The 18,535-nt window shown below is 55.5% G+C and overlaps 4 protein-coding genes and 1 non-coding gene across 5 annotated transcripts; 1 reads left to right on the top strand and 4 right to left on the bottom strand.

Annotated features, from left to right (window-relative positions):
* Nucleotides 1–1,907: 1,907 nt before the first annotated feature.
* MYCTH_2295606 (uncharacterized protein) lies at nt 1,908–5,012 on the bottom strand. The gene is made up of 2 exons (XM_003658994.1): nt 2,977–5,012; nt 1,908–2,925 (listed from the first exon to the last, which is right to left on the bottom strand). The coding sequence occupies exons 1-2, from the start codon at nt 3,688–3,690 to the stop codon at nt 2,221–2,223; spliced, it is 1,419 nt and encodes a 472-aa protein (XP_003659042.1). The 5' UTR covers nt 3,691–5,012; the 3' UTR covers nt 1,908–2,220.
* Nucleotides 5,013–6,154: 1,142 nt separating this feature from the next.
* On the bottom strand, nt 6,155–8,658 carry MYCTH_2313529 (uncharacterized protein). The gene has a single exon (XM_003658993.1). It carries the CDS (start codon nt 8,510–8,512, stop codon nt 7,289–7,291), a length of 1,224 nt encoding a protein of 407 aa, XP_003659041.1. The 5' UTR covers nt 8,513–8,658; the 3' UTR covers nt 6,155–7,288.
* Nucleotides 8,659–10,516: 1,858 nt separating this feature from the next.
* MYCTH_2295601 (glycoside hydrolase family 13 protein) lies at nt 10,517–15,883 on the top strand. Its single transcript, XM_003658992.1, has 3 exons — nt 10,517–11,078; nt 11,156–15,533; nt 15,675–15,883. Exons 1-3 carry the CDS (start codon nt 10,864–10,866, stop codon nt 15,801–15,803), a joined length of 4,722 nt encoding a protein of 1,573 aa, XP_003659040.1. The 5' UTR covers nt 10,517–10,863; the 3' UTR covers nt 15,804–15,883.
* Nucleotides 15,884–16,265: 382 nt separating this feature from the next.
* On the bottom strand, nt 16,266–16,353 carry MYCTH_t4. The gene has a single exon. It is a non-coding gene; the product is annotated as a tRNA-Tyr (tRNA).
* A 530-nt stretch (nt 16,354–16,883) lies between these two features.
* Nucleotides 16,884–18,292, bottom strand: MYCTH_2295600 (uncharacterized protein). Its single transcript, XM_003658991.1, has 3 exons — nt 17,975–18,292; nt 17,548–17,875; nt 16,884–17,391 (listed from the first exon to the last, which is right to left on the bottom strand). The coding sequence occupies exons 1-3, from the start codon at nt 17,976–17,978 to the stop codon at nt 17,088–17,090; spliced, it is 636 nt and encodes a 211-aa protein (XP_003659039.1). The 5' UTR covers nt 17,979–18,292; the 3' UTR covers nt 16,884–17,087.
* Between the last annotated feature and the right edge of the window lie 243 nt (nt 18,293–18,535).

Genomic DNA, 18,535 nt, shown 5'->3' with positions numbered 1-18,535 from the left:
ATAATGCATAACCCTATGCAGGTGTTCTGTCGCTACCCTTACCTTCTCTCGGTAGGCAGTTCAATTCCTGGTGTTGAGTCTTCTTGCCAGAGCGAAGACCGAAAAGCCATTCTACAGCACGAGAAAACTTCGACAAGCCAACATAAGAGGTCGTCTAAATACGATGGTAATGTTAGCCACTCGCACCATCTCGGCAACAAATCGCAATATGTGCACAGGCGGCAACCGCTCTTACTCGCTGCGTTTATTCAGGTCAATCTCACAGACGCTGTCGCCTCGATTTCGTTGGCCCACGACACGGTATATTGAGATGATGGAGAAATGGTAGGTACTTTGCTCTTTGCAACTCTTTTTTTTTCGTACCGACATTGTACTGTTTAATTATTTGCGCTTCGCATCCTGTTCCATTGATCCTGACTTTCCAGGATCGACCTTTCCCCCAGTCCTCTGCCCACCGATACAGCTGGACAACCTTGCGAGTTGTTTTTTTTTCTGATGCTTTAGGGCACTGAAACACCCATATGGTGCTTCGGTTACGAGCACCATGAATTCTTACTCTCAAAGATAATTCGCAAAGGACAAGATCCATGTGTACAAGGCTAACTCGCGGTGTTAGCAAGCAACCCAACACCAGACATGTCCTCTTCCAAGCGTCTAGGACCCCGAGTTCAACAATGTCTGACATGGGCATATGCATGGATGGCAGCAAGGGCAGCGCCCAGTAAGTGAACACGAACCGGAGAAATTGGGATCCTCTTGTGAATTGCCCCAACCTCCAACCTTTCTTCCCCCCCCCCAACAAAAAAAAAAAAAAAAATACATCAAGCATCTGATCTGAGCAAGCTTAAAATCATTCCGGAGAGGAGCAGCGCGGGACTGACATCTTGCCAGGAATACCTCGGACGTTCTACGCAAAACTGGCACCAGGCTCACCTCTAATACAGCTCGTGATCCCGCATATCATCGTGCCCTCTTGCCTTATCTCAACCTCGACGGCACCATCCCGCGATCTCCCCTTTCCACGTCCGCGTCACTCTACATCGCCTCCCGCGTCGGACTCGCCGCTGCCGCCCGATACGACAAGGCCATCTTACCGCTCAATAACGAGAGCAACAGGACCGAGGCGCGGAAGATTCGGATGACACGAGCCAAGTCTGACGGAGTGATAACCGCCTCCGCCGCTGCCACCCCGCCCGCAGCCGGCATCGGCACGCAGACACCGGATAACGCTCTCTGTTCGGAGATCCCCGGAGATACCCCGTTAAAGAAAGACACTGCTAGGGGATGCACGGCAGAGGAAAGAGTGGCGGCAGCAACTGGCAAGGCGGCCGAATCGGCTAACGTCGCGGACAGAACCACGAACAAGAAGCGGATCACCAACCATGGCGCCGTCACCAGAGCCTCCACGCTTCGTCTGAGCCCGTCGCCCATCATCTGTGACCCCTGTGACCCGGACAACCAGACTTTCTACTTTCGACAGCTGTTCTGGTGGCTCGGTGGGCCTTTCTTTTGATTCGGGCTGTCTTAATCCCGGTAATGGTCCTGGATGTGCAGCAGGTGGTAATGGTAATTAAATGTAATCTGGCAATTTCATTAATTATTGCTCTGGAAATTTTCTCTGCAGGGCTTTTTTTTTTCTTTTTTTTTGCCTGGGAGATTGAATGGAACCTGCATGGACTTTGCTTGGAGTTAAGGATGGGCCTCGCCCAACGGTGCTCGCCGAAGTATTAATGAGGATGTGGGTGGATATGGTTTGATGCTTGACCCCTTCTGCATCTGTTCTAGGAGGCAATCTGGAGCAGAAGGTTGTGAACTGATCTCATGGCAATATGAGATGCCATCACACTCCTAAGAGTCGATATTCGTTGCTTTTCTATCTTGCTAGTCAATGGCATAGGAATAATTATTGTACTTCGTAGTCGCACAGCACTTAGGTGTGTCGTGAAAGTCGAATCAAACCCCTCGGGGGTGGTATGCTTGGTTCTCTATCGAACCACAGCAATATACCTGATAATTACATTGTGTGGGGCATTTGTTTGATAGAAGCTGATTACCTCCTGTTAATCACCACATATGATACCGGATGTCTCTCCTCAGCAAACTGTGCTACCTCTGCCGCCGTGCAAATATTCGCCGCGCTGTGTTGAAAGTGACATCGGTCTTCTGTCTAACCCCAATTCCACCCTTCCTCCTTTGCGGATGGCTAGCAAGTTGTCCCCATTACGCTAGAACATTCAAGTCCGAAGTATCAGAGTCGATGGCAACAAGGTCCTTAGTAGCTGGCTGGTTGCAGACAGTTCGGCCCTTACTCTCCTGCAACGTGCCAATGATGCCCTCCAAGAATGCCTCTAGAGCGTCGTCAGCATTCTTAACAGAGGTGCCCGCCTGTTTTCCTTTTGTACAATGAACCTCCTTGACCTCGTCGGCGAGAAGGCACCTTTTCATAAAATCGTCGACTTGCGAACGGACGACGTCTGAGGCTCCAGAAGCCAGCGCATCTGGCCGTCGAACTGCTTCCACAAGTCTGCGTCGATAGGTCTCCGTAAGACTATTGAGGTTGTTTTCCGACGCGCCTGAGGCGTCATTTTCCGTCGGCGCGTCTTGGGTGGAATTGCTCAATTCAGCCTGACACAACCGAGAAAGGGCATCTAGTTTCTGTGCGAGTCCCGGCCGTCGGATTGTTTCCGCTGTTTGAGTAACGTTCATCCCTCGAAGCGTATTGACAAGAACCACGATATCCTGTTTTGCACTCGAGCAGATTGAGAAAGCTGAGCGAGATGCCTTCCGCAGGGCAGCCGCAGCCTTCGCTTTCTCTTCCTCATGGCGTGCGCTCAACGTTTCGAGCAAGCTTATGGCATTCTTCTGATAATCGGTAGCAATGTCGCGAACGACTTCTTCCCTAGGCTTCAAGGAACGATGTAGCAACTGTATACTGTCAATGTCTGTCGTGGAATAGCAGAAAAAGATTGCGCTTACAGTTATGATTCGATGCAGAATTGCAGGCGGGGATCCATCTTCCACCGCTTGTTTCCAAGCCTCCTCTGGACTCAGAGATTGTTTAGAACAGAACTCTGGTTCTAGCACGGTCGATGGCGATGATTTCGCTTGTTGTTGGTCATCCGAGAGAAATGCATCTATGATTCTGGAAGGCAAGTGATGCTCTGTGTGCCTTCGCTTGATCTCACCGTCATGTCCTTGGGCACGCGGTTGAGTCGAAGGCGGAGTTATTCTGCTGGGACTGCTGCGTTCTATCGCACTCAGCGCTGGTGTTTCCTGGTTTGGACCCGACCGCTTGTCAGAAAGAGAAACACCTGCGACTCCTTCTGCAGCCATATGCTCGTGGCTTCGCTCCACGAACATCGGCGACGTCGGAGCCGTGACCACATACTCCGTGGTTGGGCTTTGGCTGGATAAAGCTATGACATCGAAAGGTTCTGAAGTTCGGGGAACTCGGCCCCTGAGATCCTCGCTCGGTGGATCACTTCTGTGCGGTGAGGTGGTCGGTTGCTTCGCGGGATTCGCAAGAACGTAATTCTTTGAAGCATCGTGCCTGTCAAACATTGACATGGAATCGACCATGGGTGTGCCCAAAGGACCGTCTTTGGCGTTCTGGCGGCTGACCTCATTTACTTCCGAAGCATCTTGACCTGCAAGCCCTACGCCGTCAACATGTATTGGCTTGTGATCCATCTTCTGTTCTTCAGAGGTGTCGCGGGCCGGCTCCTTTGGGACATGAACAAGTTTTCTCGTAGGCAGGGTTGGTGAATCCTCTGATTTGGCCGCACGGCGGGATCTGTTCCGGGCAGGCGCCCGAGGTTTCTTGGGCAATGATTGCTTAGCTTGTCGCTTCTTCGGTCTCCACTCCGAGTCCGTGTCTGTGGCGTCGCTCAAATCAAATAGATCGTTTCGATCTCGTTCTTCCTTGGGGATTGTCTTGGTCTGAACGAGATTGGTGGATGCTTGGTATGGCTGAACTTCCCTGGATGCCTCTTCTGCTCCCTTTCTGGCGGTTGGGGCGGGTGCTGATTTGCCATCTCGCTGGCGTCGCCGGTTCGGTTTTGAAACCGGATGGTTTGATGGAAGTTCCTCAACTGTAGTCGATGGTACTGAGTGCTTATGCTTGCTTCTCTTGGTTGCTGGCTGCGGAATGGGAGAATCAGGTTCAAGCCGGGTATTTAAACAACACTCACTCGAGTTCGCTGGACTTTCTGGACCGCTGATGGAATCAGACGGTATGTTCGCAGGAGCTGCAACTCGACCACACTGAGTGGGACGTTCATAATGAATCGAGCTTTTTTTGTCTTGTGGTTGTTCTAGCGACTTGTTGGTGGCTTGTTCTTCCCCGTTCTGACAGGGCGAGAGGTTCAAAACGTCAGCGAGAAGATCAGGAAGAGGGTCTTTCTTCCTCCTTTTCGAAGGACGGGGTCCTGGAGTTGGAATGTATTCAAGATCAAGCATGTCGCTGATCCCAGGCACCGACGGCGTCCTTTCCGGGCTGGCAGATTCAGATCCATCGATGGACCATATCTCTGCCAAGTCGGCACGGATAAGGTCGATGGTAGCGGGTTGGGATGAATGGCGTACGTAGTCCATCCTGGATGCATGAAGTGTTTCAGGTGAATTTGAACAGATAATTATGCAGTGTGTTAGACAAAACGTGAAAAAGTTAACTGATTCTGCTCAACACTTCAATTTGCAATTTGCTCTCTGAACGATGGGAGTGTCCGAACTTGAGAGGTTGAGGAGAGGATAGCGAGGAGCTCAGAACAACCTCTCCGCCCCTTGGCACACGGTTGCCTGCCATGCAATCATGAGAGAGGGCTCTTTAACCAAACCAGAAAGGAAGGGGCGGGCCAGTGCCCACTTGCCTGCTTCTACCTGTGTGATCCCGACATAATTACATCAAAGCGGCAAGGCGTGATTCCTTTCAAAACTCCCTCCTTGTGAAACGGAATCTTCAGTTTCAGGTGCGTTCGTAATAGAAAATAGCAGCCCATTAGTCATATAATTACAAGGCTCAGGCAACGGATATTGAGTTGGGAGGCTTGGCAGTCGAGATCTCGCGATGTTATTACTCGAAACCTTGCGTGGCCAAGACTTCATTACGACCCACAGATGAGACATAGATGAAGGCACAGAAAGGGACACCGGAGTATCAGTGAGAATAGGTGCATTGTTACTAGTGGCTCCTTGTTGCGTTCATCCGCCTGTCGCTTAGGTGGAACTGGGACGGAGGGTGAGAGACAAGCTCGTGTTCCGGCGGCCAACTGGTCATGGATATGCCATTACCGTCAAGACCCGATGTGCGAGCAGATAGTTATTGGCGTGAACCCCAAATATGCTTCTCAAATTGCTGTTGTTAAAAAATAAAAATAAGTGCTCTCGGCTTCCACGAGATTGATGTCGTCAATGGAACAATAGCTCCTGCTTGCAGAGCCGTCCTGCCGTCTCCGTCTCGGAGTCGGCCCAACAACGGAGGATTTTATGGAATCGTGGATCCGAGGTCGCATTTGCTGATCCGAGATGCCGGGGATAGCGATTGTGGCCCCCAAAAGGACCCCATATAAAAAGTCACACCCATCTGTAGATGTTGCCATTTCCTCTTGAAATTGCGACATCAACCTTGTTCCGTAGAGCTACCAACGAAGTAAGACAAGTAGCCTGCCCGTGCAGATCCGAGGTCGTGCAGCCCTGACGTCACACCATGGGCTCAATTGATCCATCCCCTCGGCGTGCCTTGGAGCAGACAGGGATCAACGATTCCCAAGATGACACTGCCCGCCCCAAATCAGGGCTCCCAAAATACCCTCCAATCTCATCTATTCCTCGCACGCCTGCCGCACGACTTTCGGAACCCGACGCTGCGCCCACGCCGTTCCCCAGCGATCCGATTCCCGCGGAATCATTCAATCAGAATGCGCCCGTCAAGCCCAAGACGGTTCTCTACCTTGCCTATGGCTCCAACATGTCCGCCGAGACGTTTCTCGGCATGCGCGGCATCCGCCCCTTGAGCCAGGTCAACGTCGCAGCGCCGTCGCTCGAGCTGGTGTTTGACCTCCCGGGCCTGCCCTACCGCGAGCCGTGCTTTGCCAACACGGCGATCCGGAAACTGCCCGGAAAGACGGCCAGGTTTCCGCCCAGCGCGCGAGATGACGACGATGCTGCCGATGATCGACGCTCGCCGGTCTGGAACAAGCCGGTCTGGAACAAAGGCTTGTACGGCGTCGTCTACGAAGTCACAAACGACGACTACGCCAAGATTGTCGCTACCGAGGGCGGCGGCGCCGGCTACCACGACATCCTCGTCCCGTGCTTCGTCCTACCCCCGAGCGTGCGTGTGCCCGAGAAGCCCGCCATTCCCGACCCGCCTAAGCCCTTCCTCGCGCACACCCTCTACGCGCCTCGCCTTCCCAACGACGACGACGACAACAGCAACAACGACGATGACAATGGCAAAGATAAAAAGAACAACAACAAAACCAACAACAACAACGACAGCGACAAAGCTGACACGCGTAGCCCCCGCCGTCCGACCTGGCTCTCCTCCCTGCTGACCCCCGTCCAGCGGCCGGACCCCGGCTACGCGCAGCCGTCCGCGCGGTACCTCAAGCTCTTGGTCGACGGGGCGCGCGAGCACGACCTCCCGCACGACTACCAGGCGTACCTCGGCGCGCTGCAGCCCTACAGGCGCACCACGCGGCGGCAGCAGTGGGGCCATGTGCTCTTCCTGGGCTTCTGGGCTCCCCTGCTGCTCCTGCTCATGATCGCGGGGCGGAAGCTCGCTGACGAGCGCGGGCGGTCGCCGGCGTGGGTGGTAGCGGCGACAACGGTGGTTGTGAATCTGGTCTGGATGAGTTACGACTGCGTCGGGAAGAGTGTGTTTGGGGACGGGGAGAGGACCATGGAGCCAGAAAACAAGGACGGGGTGCTGGCTGAGCCGGGAACCAAGTGGAGGAGGAGGAGGAAGAGCCTTGTAAACGAGCTGAGGGGGAAGATGGAGGTTTCAGACGAGGAAAAGACACCCTTCCTGGAAGGGTATCAATGACGCTCAACGCACCCCTGAATCCCGACGCTGGAGCATTGCTAGTGGGAAGGGTGATGATACGTGGTGTCCAAAAAATCTGTTTCACCGAGGGGTCTTCCGGCTTGGGTAGTTTCCCCATGGGCTACACCATTCTAAGATCTGATTAGAGTATCAAGTTATGGAACGCTGGTCCCCTGTGGGATGCAATCCGCTGTCTGTGGCGCTTGACCATGCGCCTCCTGCCCACAAAAAGTCGCTTTTTTTTTACTGTTGCCTGAACAGTACGGGAATTTCCTTGACCTCGAACGTCCCATCCACGATCCCCTCAACCGCCTTGAACAGCGGATATTTATCCTGTACGCCACGAGCCTTCAAGAAGCTCATGACCTCCTTCGTCGTCGAGATACCCTGCAGCTTTTGGCCGTTGAGCTCAGTCCGCTCGATTTCCTGTAGCGAGACGCCGCGCTCCACGGCCATCTTGGAGTAGCGCCAGTTGCGTGCCGAGGTGCAGCTCACAATCATGTCGCTCCAGCCGGCGCTCTCCCAGAACGTCATCTCGTCGACCGTCTCGGGGAAGAATTCTTGGCAGAACTGAATCGTCTCCAGCATGCCACGGCGCATAACGGCCGTCTTAGCCGTCATGTTCCAACCGTGACCTTCAATGAAGCCGCAGGCGAGCGCAACGATGTTCTTGAGCGCACCGGCGAGCGAGACACCAACCACGTCCGACACCATGGAGACGGTAAAATAAGGCCGGTTAAAGAGCTTGTGGAGCACGTCATGGTCCACTGGCGGGTACTCCTGAGGTACGGGAGCGAGCTGCGTTTTGCTGATTGCACCGCGCGCGTCACGATAGTGCTCTCCATTGACGCCGCTCTCGCCGTTCTCGCCCCGCGAGTCGCACGGTGGTACGTTGTATGCGATGGTCGTCTCGCACCATAGCTCGTTGGCGATCTCATTGGCAATGTTGGCCCCGCTCAGGGCGCCGCAGTAAATACCCAGCGTCTCGCCAATATACTCGCAAATCAGCTCGACCTTGTCCTCCGTCACTGTTACCCCCTTGATGCAGCTGATTCCCCGGGCAAAGGGGAGGATATGACCCTTGATTTGCTTGCAAATGTTGCCGATGAACTCGTGCGGGAGGTTGAAGATAAGAATGGAAGAGTCCCTGACGGCGTCGAGAAGCGACGGGTTGGCGACGACATTGGGTGGCAGCGGAACCTTGGGGAGGTACTTGACGTTCTCGTGGTATTTGTTGATCACCTCGGTGAGCTTCAGGGGCTGGTCGCCCGCAGCAGCGCGGTGGGGCGAATCCGCGGGGATTGTGACATTCTCCTCGTACACCCACATCTGGACGTCTTCCTCGAAGACATCAGGATGCTCCCGAGTGTTCTCGGCCACGAGCTTCGCGACCGTCGTGCCCCAATTGCCGGACCCAATAACCGTCACCTTGTGCTTGCGCGGGGCAGAGTCTGTGGATCGTGCCATTTTTGCTGTGTGCGATAACAGACGGATGCTGCGAGGGGGAATGAGAGCGGGAGCCGAGTTTGTCTGTTTGAGAGAGCGGCCACGGATTGCCGGCAAAGACTTCGGACGAGAGCAGGAAGAAAGATTGGGACGGTGAGACGCTTGGCATATGAAGAACCGACTTGGCTGACAAGGTTTGGGCTTGGGCAGTCGGAACGTGCAGCCTCTTAAGTGGGTAGGCCTGTGGTGGAAATGGGTCACGTTGGGCGTAGAAAAAAAGGCAGGCGGTGACCGGTGTCTGACGCTGGGGAGGGACGATGGGTCGCAGGAAAACGCCGACAAAATTGCACCGCTGCTCTGGTATGTGGGCAGTAGGGGCGGCCGCAAAAGCCCGCCCCGTACCATCCTGGACCCTTACACAGCAAACTCAAGAAAACTGAACACAGCTATGTAGGCAAAAACGCTCTACCTGTGCAGCCTTCTGGGTGCATCGCCTCGTGGTTCATCAGACGACCCCCTCCCGGCGGTTTTCCGCCAAACAAGGAAATTTTCCTCCTGGTACGAAATTCCGTTGGCCCATTCTGCGAGCCATGACGCAAGGGGCGGCAGAAAACATTGACCGCCTTCAGTCGTTCAGCGCCAAGGCCGTTGACGAACCCGCCCACCTCGGCCAAAACCCGTCGCTCTCGCCGTCCCACCGAGGCCGTGGATCAGCCAAAGATGATAATAAACCACCATCACGTTTGCCCGCGCCGCACTTTGGACTTGCCATGTACTCTAGTATAGTGTACACATCCTCTTGCGGTTCCATTAGCGGGCTGGCCGAGGGGGGACAGTTCAGCTACTCCGTAGTGTACTTCTTGAATGCCCCGGTCGATGCCCCAGCGTAGCATCCCGCGGCATCTTGGTTCGGAACCTTCCCGATTCTCGCTCTCCTGGTATCCGTGCGGAATACTCGGTACGCAGTACGGATATCTGCGGTCGAGCATGTCAATCCCTTTTGAGCACTCGGACCAGTCATCTAGGTAACCAGAAATAGGATTGATGGGGTTCCCAACCATCATGTTATCACATCATCGCAACAAGACACAATATTTTATTGAGGATGTAATGAGGTGCCAGAGCAATGCAAGCTGAGTGGGCTTTGATCGTTGTGTGATCAAAGTGGTGTTGTTGACCTGGTTGCCTCTTGAAACAATTTTTTCTTTCCGAATCGGGGGGCGCAGAACCCAGAGGAAGAGATCTTCATAGGCATTGCCATTTTCGCTTGCGGGTCCAACGGTCTGGGCCAGCCGAAAGCGCAGGTGTGCAAAAGCGCAGCATTTCGCAGAGTGCACTGATGTCATTGAACATACTGCCAAGTGGGGGCGGGGACACGCCCGAATCGAAGAATATCGATACTGAAGAGAAGAGAGCACCGCGAGATCCTTGCTGTAGCCGCAATGTCTCGCACCAAGGCTTGGTATGTTTGTATGTGCATACCTATGCGAGTATCGAGCTTGTACAGTAGGCCCCAGGAGCGTTATGCCCATAAAAAAAAAAAAAAACATTGGCCAGATCATTGTATCTAGGCAGATAGATAGCGCAAAGTGTGGCCGAACGTGGGGCATATCAGACAATCGTTCGATCAGCTGCATATTGAAAGGAGATGCAGCAATCGTCCCCCGCCAGGAGCAACCTGGAGGAAACATGAGGGAATGGTCAGATTCCAACGGCAATGGGATCCTTGATTCACGTTGGCAAAGTTGAAACCAACAGAATCGCTGGGCAGCGCCGCTTTTCACTGTCTGTGCCCCTTCCCTTGGGGAGTGTTCGCTCCGGGCCAACAGGCCCCGCCAAGTCGACCCAAAACTTCCAATTTAGGCGCTGCAACGAGGGCAGCACTCGCAATCTGCGCCTTCGCCGGGCAAAGCCGTGGGTTTCTGTAGGCGGCGTCGGGCAACAGTGCCCCGTTTCTTCGATGTTATAGCACGATATTTCTAGGGCCGTGCTGGCGCTTTCGAGCTAGGTTGCTGCATCTGCATGGTTCCCGGCTTTTATTGCTCCCGCTACGGCCTTGTCTGCTGCGTAGGTTCCCCAAAAAACCTTGGACGCCATCCTTGACGCTCCGCCACTTGCTCTGTCAGCCCGCACAAGCCGCGTCGCGCTTACTTAGATCTCGAGTCCCCCGAGTTCCTAATGTCGAGGCTCATCAGGTCTCTTGCTCTGTGCCTGTGTCTGATTTGGTGCCTGGGATCCGATCGGCGGCACCGTTGAGACCTGACGCGCGGGGCGATCGACCCAAGATTTGGCTTTAGTTGCCATATTTAGTAGTAGTAGCTTGGGATCTCCCGAGCTCCCACTTCCCCTCCAGCAATATGGTTCCGAAAACCATGGTTTCCAACGAGGTCTACCTTCTGTCGCTCAACGACGATGGCTCACCCCAGGTCGCCGGCGAGTATATCTACCTAGCGCCCAAGAACAACGATCCCATCACCATCCGTTTCGCAATCGAGGGCACTTCGAGCATCTGCCGCCATGGCAGCCTGTGGGTCAACATCCCCGAGAAGGGCGCCGAGTTCCGCCGCGATAGGTTTCGGGAGTTCAAGTAAGGCGCCTCCTCGCGAAATGTTCCCCATTTTGGCCGGGATTCCATGTGGCGGGATGCTAACGCGTCGGAAACAGGCTCGTTCCCGACTTCAATCGCACGATCGAGATCTCAATCCCAATCTACGAAGCGGGCGTTTACGCATTCTACACAACCTACGCCGAGCTGCCCGATCTAGCCGACAATCTGACAAGATCCGGCCGCGGTTCGAAGCCCCAGACCAAGACAACGCCATGGTACTACATCGACGTTGCCCCGCGGTTGACGCTGGACGGCCAGCCACTCCCCCTCCCCGCGCTGTCCGTTTTCTCGCTCATCAGCAAGTTCATGGGCAAGTACCCACAGGACTGGGAGCGCCATCTGAGGGGAATCAGCGACCGAGGCTACAACATGGTTCATTTCACTCCCCTCCAGGTGAGGGGTGCTTCGAATTCGCCCTACAGCCTGTATGACCAGCTTGGGTGGGACCCGGCCTGTTTCCCCGAGGGTGAAACGGACGTTGAGAAGATGGTCGAAAATCTGGAGAAGAACTACTCCCTGCTCAGCCTAACGGACATTGTCCTTAATCACACCGCAAACAACAGCCCTTGGCTACAGGAACACCCAGAAGCCGGCTACAACTTGACGACGGCCCCGTGGCTGGAATCGGCATATCTCCTCGACACGAAACTGCTGGAACTGGGCTCCAAGTTGGAACAGCTGGGACTGCCAACGGATCTGAAGTCTCTGGACGATCTCCTCAAAATCATGGAAGCCATCAAAAAGGAGGTCATTGGCGAGATCCGCCTGTGGGAATATTATGTCATCGATGTCGACGGAGATGCCGATGCGGCGATCGAAGCTTGGGTCGCTGGCGAGGTCAAATTCCCCCGCGGTTCCCTGCCCCCTGACGGTCCGGGTGTTCTTCACTCGGCAACGTCGGAGGAACTAGCAACGTGGTTGACGAAGCACGGCCTCAAGGGGATGGACCGCCTAGGAGAACGATTCCGGAGGACAGTTGACCCCAACGTTGCTGCTGCCCTGCTTTCCGCCCTCTTTGGACGATACGAAGGCGAGTACGGTGCCACCGCTGGCCAGGCGGCTGTCCGTAACAAGATTGTGGAGATTCTGGACACCGTCAACGTCCCATTATACCAGGAATACGACGCAGATCTGGCCGAAACCCTTCAGCAGATCTTTAACCGAATCAAATATGTCCGCTTGGATGAGCATGGGCCGAAGTTGGGTCCGATCAACCAGGAAAATCCTCTCATTGAGACGTACTTCACCCGGCTGCCCAGGAACGAAGTCACGGCGAAGCATAAGAAGGAGGACTTGGTCCTGGTCAATAACGGATGGGTCTGGGGCGGAAACGCGCTGGTCGACAACGCCGGACCGAACTCTCGGGTCTACCTCCGTCGTGAGGTCATCGTCTGGGGTGACTGCACCAAGCTGAGGTACGGAGACGGTCCGGAAGACAGCCCATGGCTCTGGGAGCACATGACCAAGTATGCGAGGATGCTAGCCAAGTATTTTGCCGGCTTTCGCATCGACAACTGCCACTCGACTCCTATTCACGTCGCCGAGCACATTCTCGACGAGGCCCGCCGTGTCCGCCCCAACCTCTACGTCGTCGCCGAGCTGTTCACCGGTTCCGAGGAGATGGACTACGTGTTTGTAAAGCGGTTAGGTCTTAGCTCGCTAATTCGTGAGGCCATGCAAGCCTGGAGCACCGGCGAGCTGAGCCGGCTGGTTCATCGGCACGGCGGCCGGCCCATTGGCAGCTTCGAAGTTGACGAGATATCGAGCGCCGAGGTGCGCAGCCCCGCGAAGGAACGCGGAGATGGCGCCGCAAACGGTTACCAGTACACGCGAGAGATCATACGCCGCATCAAGCCCGTGCCTATCCAAGCCCTCTTCATGGACTGTACCCACGACAACGAGGTTCCTGCGCAAAAGCGGGATGCACGCGACACCCTACCCAACGCAGCCTTGGTCAGCATGTGCGCCAGCACAACCGGGAGCGTCATGGGATATGACGAGATCTATCCCAGACTGGTCGACCTCGTCAATGAAACCCGACTTTACACATCGGAGGCGTCCAAGTTCCCGGTCAAGGTTGGTGAGGGCAAGGGAGGCATTGCCGGCGTCAAGAAGCTGCTCAACCAGATCCACGCCCTGATGGGCATGGATGGCTACGACGAGACTCACGTTCATCACGAAGACGAATACATCACGGTACACCGAGTTCAACCCGACTCGCGGAAGGGATACTTCCTCATTGCGCACACCGCGTTCCCCGGATATGGCAATGGAAACGGCGCTCTGAATCCGGTCCGCCTGACAGGCACAAGGGCGAAGCACCTTGGCAGCTGGATGCTCGAGGTTGACTCAAGCAAGGAGGCCGTCGAGGAGGTGTTGAGCGACAGGAAGTATCTGCGCGGCCTTCCCAGCCGCCTCGTCTCAGTCCCCGGTATCCGCATGGAGGTCAAGGGGGATGACACCATCATAACCGTGCGCGACCGGTTCCCGCCCGGCAGCATCGCATTGTTCGAGACCTGGATCCCTGCTGCCGAGCACTCCAGCGGCCTGGATACCTTTGTCACATCAGGCGCCAAAGCAGCGATGGAGGAGCTTGACCTGGTGGACCTGAACTTTTTGTTGTACAGGTGCGAGCCGGAGGAGCGCGACGGCAGCGAAGGGCAAGATGGTGTCTACGATATCCCGGGCCATGGCAAGCTTGTCTACGCGGGCTTGCAGGGGTGGTGGAGCATCCTCAAAGACATCATCAGGGACAACAACCTTGCGCACCCCCTGTGCCAGAACCTTCGTGATGGACAGTGGGCGCTCGACTACATCGTGGGCAGATTGGAGCGTGCATCCCAGCAGCAACCAGCCTACAGTCGTCTGGGAAAGCCTGCAGCGTGGTTAAGAGAGAGGTTCGACGCGATCCGTAACGTCCCCAGCTTCCTCCTTCCGCGATACTTTGGCTTGGTCCTCCGCACGGCCTACATGGCAGCATTTGAGAGGGGCATCTCTCTCATGAGCAGCAACATCCGAGGCGCGCAGTGGTTTGTGCAGAGCCTGGCCATGGTCAGTGTGCAGCAGACGAGCATAGTCAGGTCCGCCTCCCTCTATCCGGACCGCCTTGTCCCGTCGCTCGCTGCCGGCCTTCCGCACTTCGCAGTCGAGTGGGCGCGCTGCTGGGGCCGGGACGTCTTCATCTCTCTGCGGGGCTTGTACCTTGGCACCGGACGTTTCGAGGAAGCAAAGGAACATATCCGTGCCTTTGCCAGCGTGCTCAAGCACGGCATGATCCCCAACTTGCTCGGCAGTGGCAACAACCCGCGCTACAACTCGCGCGACTCGGTTTGGTTCTTTCTGCAGTGCATCCAGGATTACACCCGCCTTGCCCCCGATGGCTTGTCGCTGCTTGATGAGAAGGTTAAGAGACGGTTCCTGCCGTATGACGACACGTGGTTCTCGGTCGACGATCCCCGGGCGTACAGCAAGGAGAGTACAATCCGCGAGATCATTCAGGAGATCTTCCAGCGCCACGCCGAGGGGATGAGATTCCGCGAAGCAAACGCCGGCCCCGGCCTCGACATGCAGATGAAGGACGAAGGGTTCAACCAGGAGATCAAGGTAGACTGGAGCAACGGCTTCGTCTTTGGCGGCAACCAGCACAATTGCGGCACCTGGATGGACAAGATGGGCGAGAGCGAGCGCGCGGGCTCCAAGGGCGTACCCGGGACCCCGCGTGACGGTGCCGCTGTCGAGATCATCGGTCTTCTGTACAGCGCTCTCAACTGGGTCGCAACCTTGAACGAGCAGGGCAAGTACGAGCAGTCCTCCGTCCGCAGGGCCGACGGCTCCGAGATCTCCTTCCGCTCCTGGGCCGACCTTATCAAGGCCAACTTTGAGCGCTGCTTCTTCGTCCCCGTCTCCCCCTCGTCCGACCCCGACTACGACGTCAATCCTTCCATCGTCCACCGCCGCGGCATCTACAAGGACCTCTACCGCTCGGGCAGGGAATACGAGGACTACCAGCTGCGCTGCAACTTCCCCATCGCCATGACGGTCGCCCCGGAGCTCTTCGACCCGTCGCACGCGATGCACGCCCTCTGCATCGCAGACAAGGTCCTGCGCGGCCCCATCGGCATGGCCACGCTGGACCCGAGCGACCTCAACTACCGGCCGTACTACCACAACAGCGAGGACAGCGACGACTTCGCCACCAGCAAGGGCCGCAACTACCACCAGGGCCCCGAGTGGCTGTGGCCGACCGGCTTTTTCCTGCGCGCCCTGCTCAAGTTCGACCTGATGCGGCGCCCCAAGGACGACGCCGAGGGCCGGACCGAGGCGTTCCAGCAGGTCACCCGGCGACTCAAGGAGTGCAAGGACATGGTCAGGCGCAGCCCCTGGGCCGGCTTGACCGAGCTGACGCAGAAGGGCGGCGAGGAGTGTCCTGATTCGGTGAGTTTTTACCCTCCATCTTGTTTCCTTTTTTTTTTCCTCCCAATATTTGATTTCTTCTCTTAAACTTCCCTTATTGGCACTGTTGAGAATCTTTGTGTGAACGGTTCGCTGACCAAGAGATTTCCGCACGTACAACAGTGCCCTACCCAGGCTTGGTCTGCGGGCTGTCTGATTGATCTGTACATGGATGCTGCCGAGGAGCAGGCGAAAGTAGAGGGCAAGGCGCTGCCTCCTGAGGTGAGACGGGAATTTGGATATGAGAATTAGGTCACCTTGTACGGAGTAATAATAGATGGATTCAGGTTTGGGTGTCTGAGGCGTGGGTCTTTTTTCTTTTTCTCTGTTGATGATGACAACGTACCGCGAGCGACACTGGCAAATTTTGTGTAATAAGGGGCATGATCGCGAGACATGATGATGTGCATGCATGCATACAAAGGAGCTGAAACATGGTTTTGTTTTTCTCTTGGCTATATTATATACGTCAACTCCGTGCGTAGCTAGGAGTGCTATGCAAGTGATGTCGTGTGGCCGAGTCAAAGATATATACCCCAAGTTGCAAGTTCCTCGTGTTCGCTTGGGTACCGAAATTGCCGCCAACAGCGGCGAGGTAGACCACGTCAGCTTCCAGAGTAAATAACAGGAGCTCTGGCGGATGAGATTGTCGGCTGGGTATAAATGAAACCTTGGAGGGAGAATTCGGAAAGAAAAAGGGAAAAAAAATTCAAGTCCCCTCGACCGGAATCGAGCCGGTGACCTTTCGGTATCAATAAATTCCTTTACAGCCGAACGTGATAGCCAACTACACCACAAGGGGATTGATGATTGATTAACTGTCGTGAGCCGCAATCTCGGCTTTCGTCACCCCAAACTGCCGTCTCTGACGGTATTCACTCACCTTTGAAGAACGTCGCTGTTGTTGTGGTCCACCGGACGCCATCGAGAAGACGGGAAGTAGGCGATGTTTCTTGCAATGGAGAATGCAGGGAACAATCAAGATATTTCGGAGTAAGGACTGAGGTAAACATGCCCATCGCCTGCCGCCCTCGTTCATCCCTGTCCGGTTGGCTGGGGAGAATAACAGAGTCGGAGGAGGATACGTAAAAAGGAAAAAAAAAAAAAAAAAAAAAAAGAGATGACGCATGTCCGCGGGGATGTTCCCAACGCCTGATCCTCAACGCCCTGTGCCTTGTCCATCATGCCATTTGTTCGAACGCCCTTCCCTCCGGCCCTTTCCCTTGAAACGCTGCCCTCCAATCCACATTGTTGTGGAAAGAATTTGATAATAATAAAAACAAGAAGGTACTCCAAGCAGATTACAACAAAGTCTGTAAACGTAACGTAACCGTGGTAGCACGGGAGGAGCCTTGGATGAGGAACTGCGTTCCAAGGAGAAGAGGGACAAATGGGCACTGTCGACTTGCCCTCGCCCCTCCCCGCCCCACGCCACCAAACAGGAACAGAAAGGACAAATAAACGGGATCTATCGGAATGTGGTAGGAGCTCGTTTTTTCCGTGTCGGACGTGCTGTGTTCCGTTGAGAGCCTTCCCCTAGGTGCGCTTTTTGAGAGTCCACTTCTTCTTCTTCGGCTTCTCGCCGTAGACAGCCGCAGAGCTGATTGGAGCCGGGTCAAAGAAGCCTGCCCCGGGGACATGGACCGATCCGGCGCTACTTCCCGCGTTGGGCACGACTCTCCCGGATCCGGTGGTGTGCGCGAGGTTCGTGTTAAGCGCATAAGCTCTGTCCTTCTTGCGAAGGTAGCGACGGCGCCAGACGCAGGCGCCCACCCAGATGCCGACGATCGCGACGACCATGATGACGAGGAAGATAATCCACTGGTAGTGGCCCTCAAGCCTAGAAAAAGCACGGGCGGTCAGTACACTCGGTCCCGTCGTGCTGGAAAGAGCGCGGCCGGGGGGGAATGGAGGGTCGGCGGCCATCAAATAATCAACAGACTCGGCCACGCTGGTGGCGTAGTCTCCGAGCAAAGGGACGAGGGGCGCGCCATACCAAGTCTGACCACCGCTGTTCTTTGCTGGCCGTGACGATGCCGACGCCGTGGGCGCCGTATTTCCGTCATCGGCATTGTTGCAAAAACTTGTAAACCAGCCTTGGATGCTCGTCAGGTCGGCGGGGTTCGGGCAAGCCGCGTCGCATACTCCATTCGCACTGGTCTTGAAGGCGGCGAGTCTCGGATCGTTGCAAAAACAGCTCTCGTAGACGCTTGGCTCTGCCGTTGGCGCGGCCGGCGGTACGCAGGCGCCGTTCACATCGTATAAAACGCCGCAGCTCGACACGCAGGCCGGTAATGTCGGTGCCGGCGGGATAAATGTGGTCTCTGCGGTGCATCAAATCAGCGAGACGTTCCTCCGCCGTAAGAGACAGCCCCGAAGGCAGGACGATGCAGGTTGCAACGATGGGGTATGTGTGTACAGACCCATGACGCAGGGACGCTCGGGCGGCGCAGCGGTAATCGCAGCTGCGAGCTACAAGTTGATGCGGGGTTATATCACCGGGGTGGTGGGTGAGTCGAGTGTTCAAAGATCAAGTCGACCGACAGTCGAGCCAACTGAGGACCTAAATGGTAATGATCGGGCGGCAAGCGACAGCCACAAGATCGATCGGTCGGATTGGGGTCTGGACAAAGAAAGTGCTAAACCAATGGCAGCCAGCCCTTCGTCGGAAGCGCGCAACGTCTGTGGAATTGAACACCTTCTCTTTCCTCCCTTCTCTCCGCTCCGTAACAAGAGGCGGGATGCGTCGTTGTTCAGGTCCGAGTCGTTTGGCCTCCCTTTATGATCCGTGTCTTGATCCTATCCCTGCCGCGGCGTGATTTAGAAACACGGCGTCGTTTGCTTGGATCCCCGTCAGTCTCTTTGTTCTCTTTGTCCAAGTGCAAATCTTGCGGGATGCGATGAAGTCGGTGGAAGAGCCGGGATTGCCGTTAGTTAAAACTGGGTTCGGCGCAGTTGGAGAAAGCAGTGGCTTCTAGGCATTC

This window comes from Thermothelomyces thermophilus, chromosome 1, assembly GCF_000226095.1.
Source record: "Thermothelomyces thermophilus ATCC 42464 chromosome 1, complete sequence".
Lineage (NCBI taxonomy): Eukaryota > Fungi > Ascomycota > Sordariomycetes > Sordariales > Chaetomiaceae > Thermothelomyces > Thermothelomyces thermophilus.
Note: the sequence above shows the minus strand (reverse complement) of the source record. Positions and strands in the feature narration are given on the sequence as shown.

Excerpts from the sequence above, each read along its gene's own strand:
- MYCTH_2295606 (XM_003658994.1), bottom strand. The coding sequence starts at position 3,690 with ATGGATCACAAGCCAATACATGTTGACGGCGTAGGGCTTGCAGGTCAA. Across the intron at positions 2,926-2,976 it reads TTCTGCATCGAATCATAACT|TTGCTACATCGTTCCTTGAA; the intron begins GTAAGCGCAATC and ends GACAGTATACAG.
- MYCTH_2313529 (XM_003658993.1), bottom strand. The coding sequence starts at position 8,512 with ATGGCACGATCCACAGACTCTGCCCCGCGCAAGCACAAGGTGACGGTT.
- MYCTH_2295601 (XM_003658992.1), top strand. The coding sequence starts at position 10,864 with ATGGTTTCCAACGAGGTCTACCTTCTGTCGCTCAACGACGATGGCTCA. Across the intron at positions 11,079-11,155 it reads GATAGGTTTCGGGAGTTCAA|GCTCGTTCCCGACTTCAATC; the intron begins GTAAGGCGCCTC and ends CGTCGGAAACAG. Across the intron at positions 15,534-15,674 it reads GCGAGGAGTGTCCTGATTCG|TGCCCTACCCAGGCTTGGTC; the intron begins GTGAGTTTTTAC and ends CACGTACAACAG.
- MYCTH_2295600 (XM_003658991.1), bottom strand. Across the intron at positions 17,392-17,547 it reads AACAGCGGTGGTCAGACTTG|GCTTGAGGGCCACTACCAGT; the intron begins GTATGGCGCGCC and ends TGCTTTTTCTAG.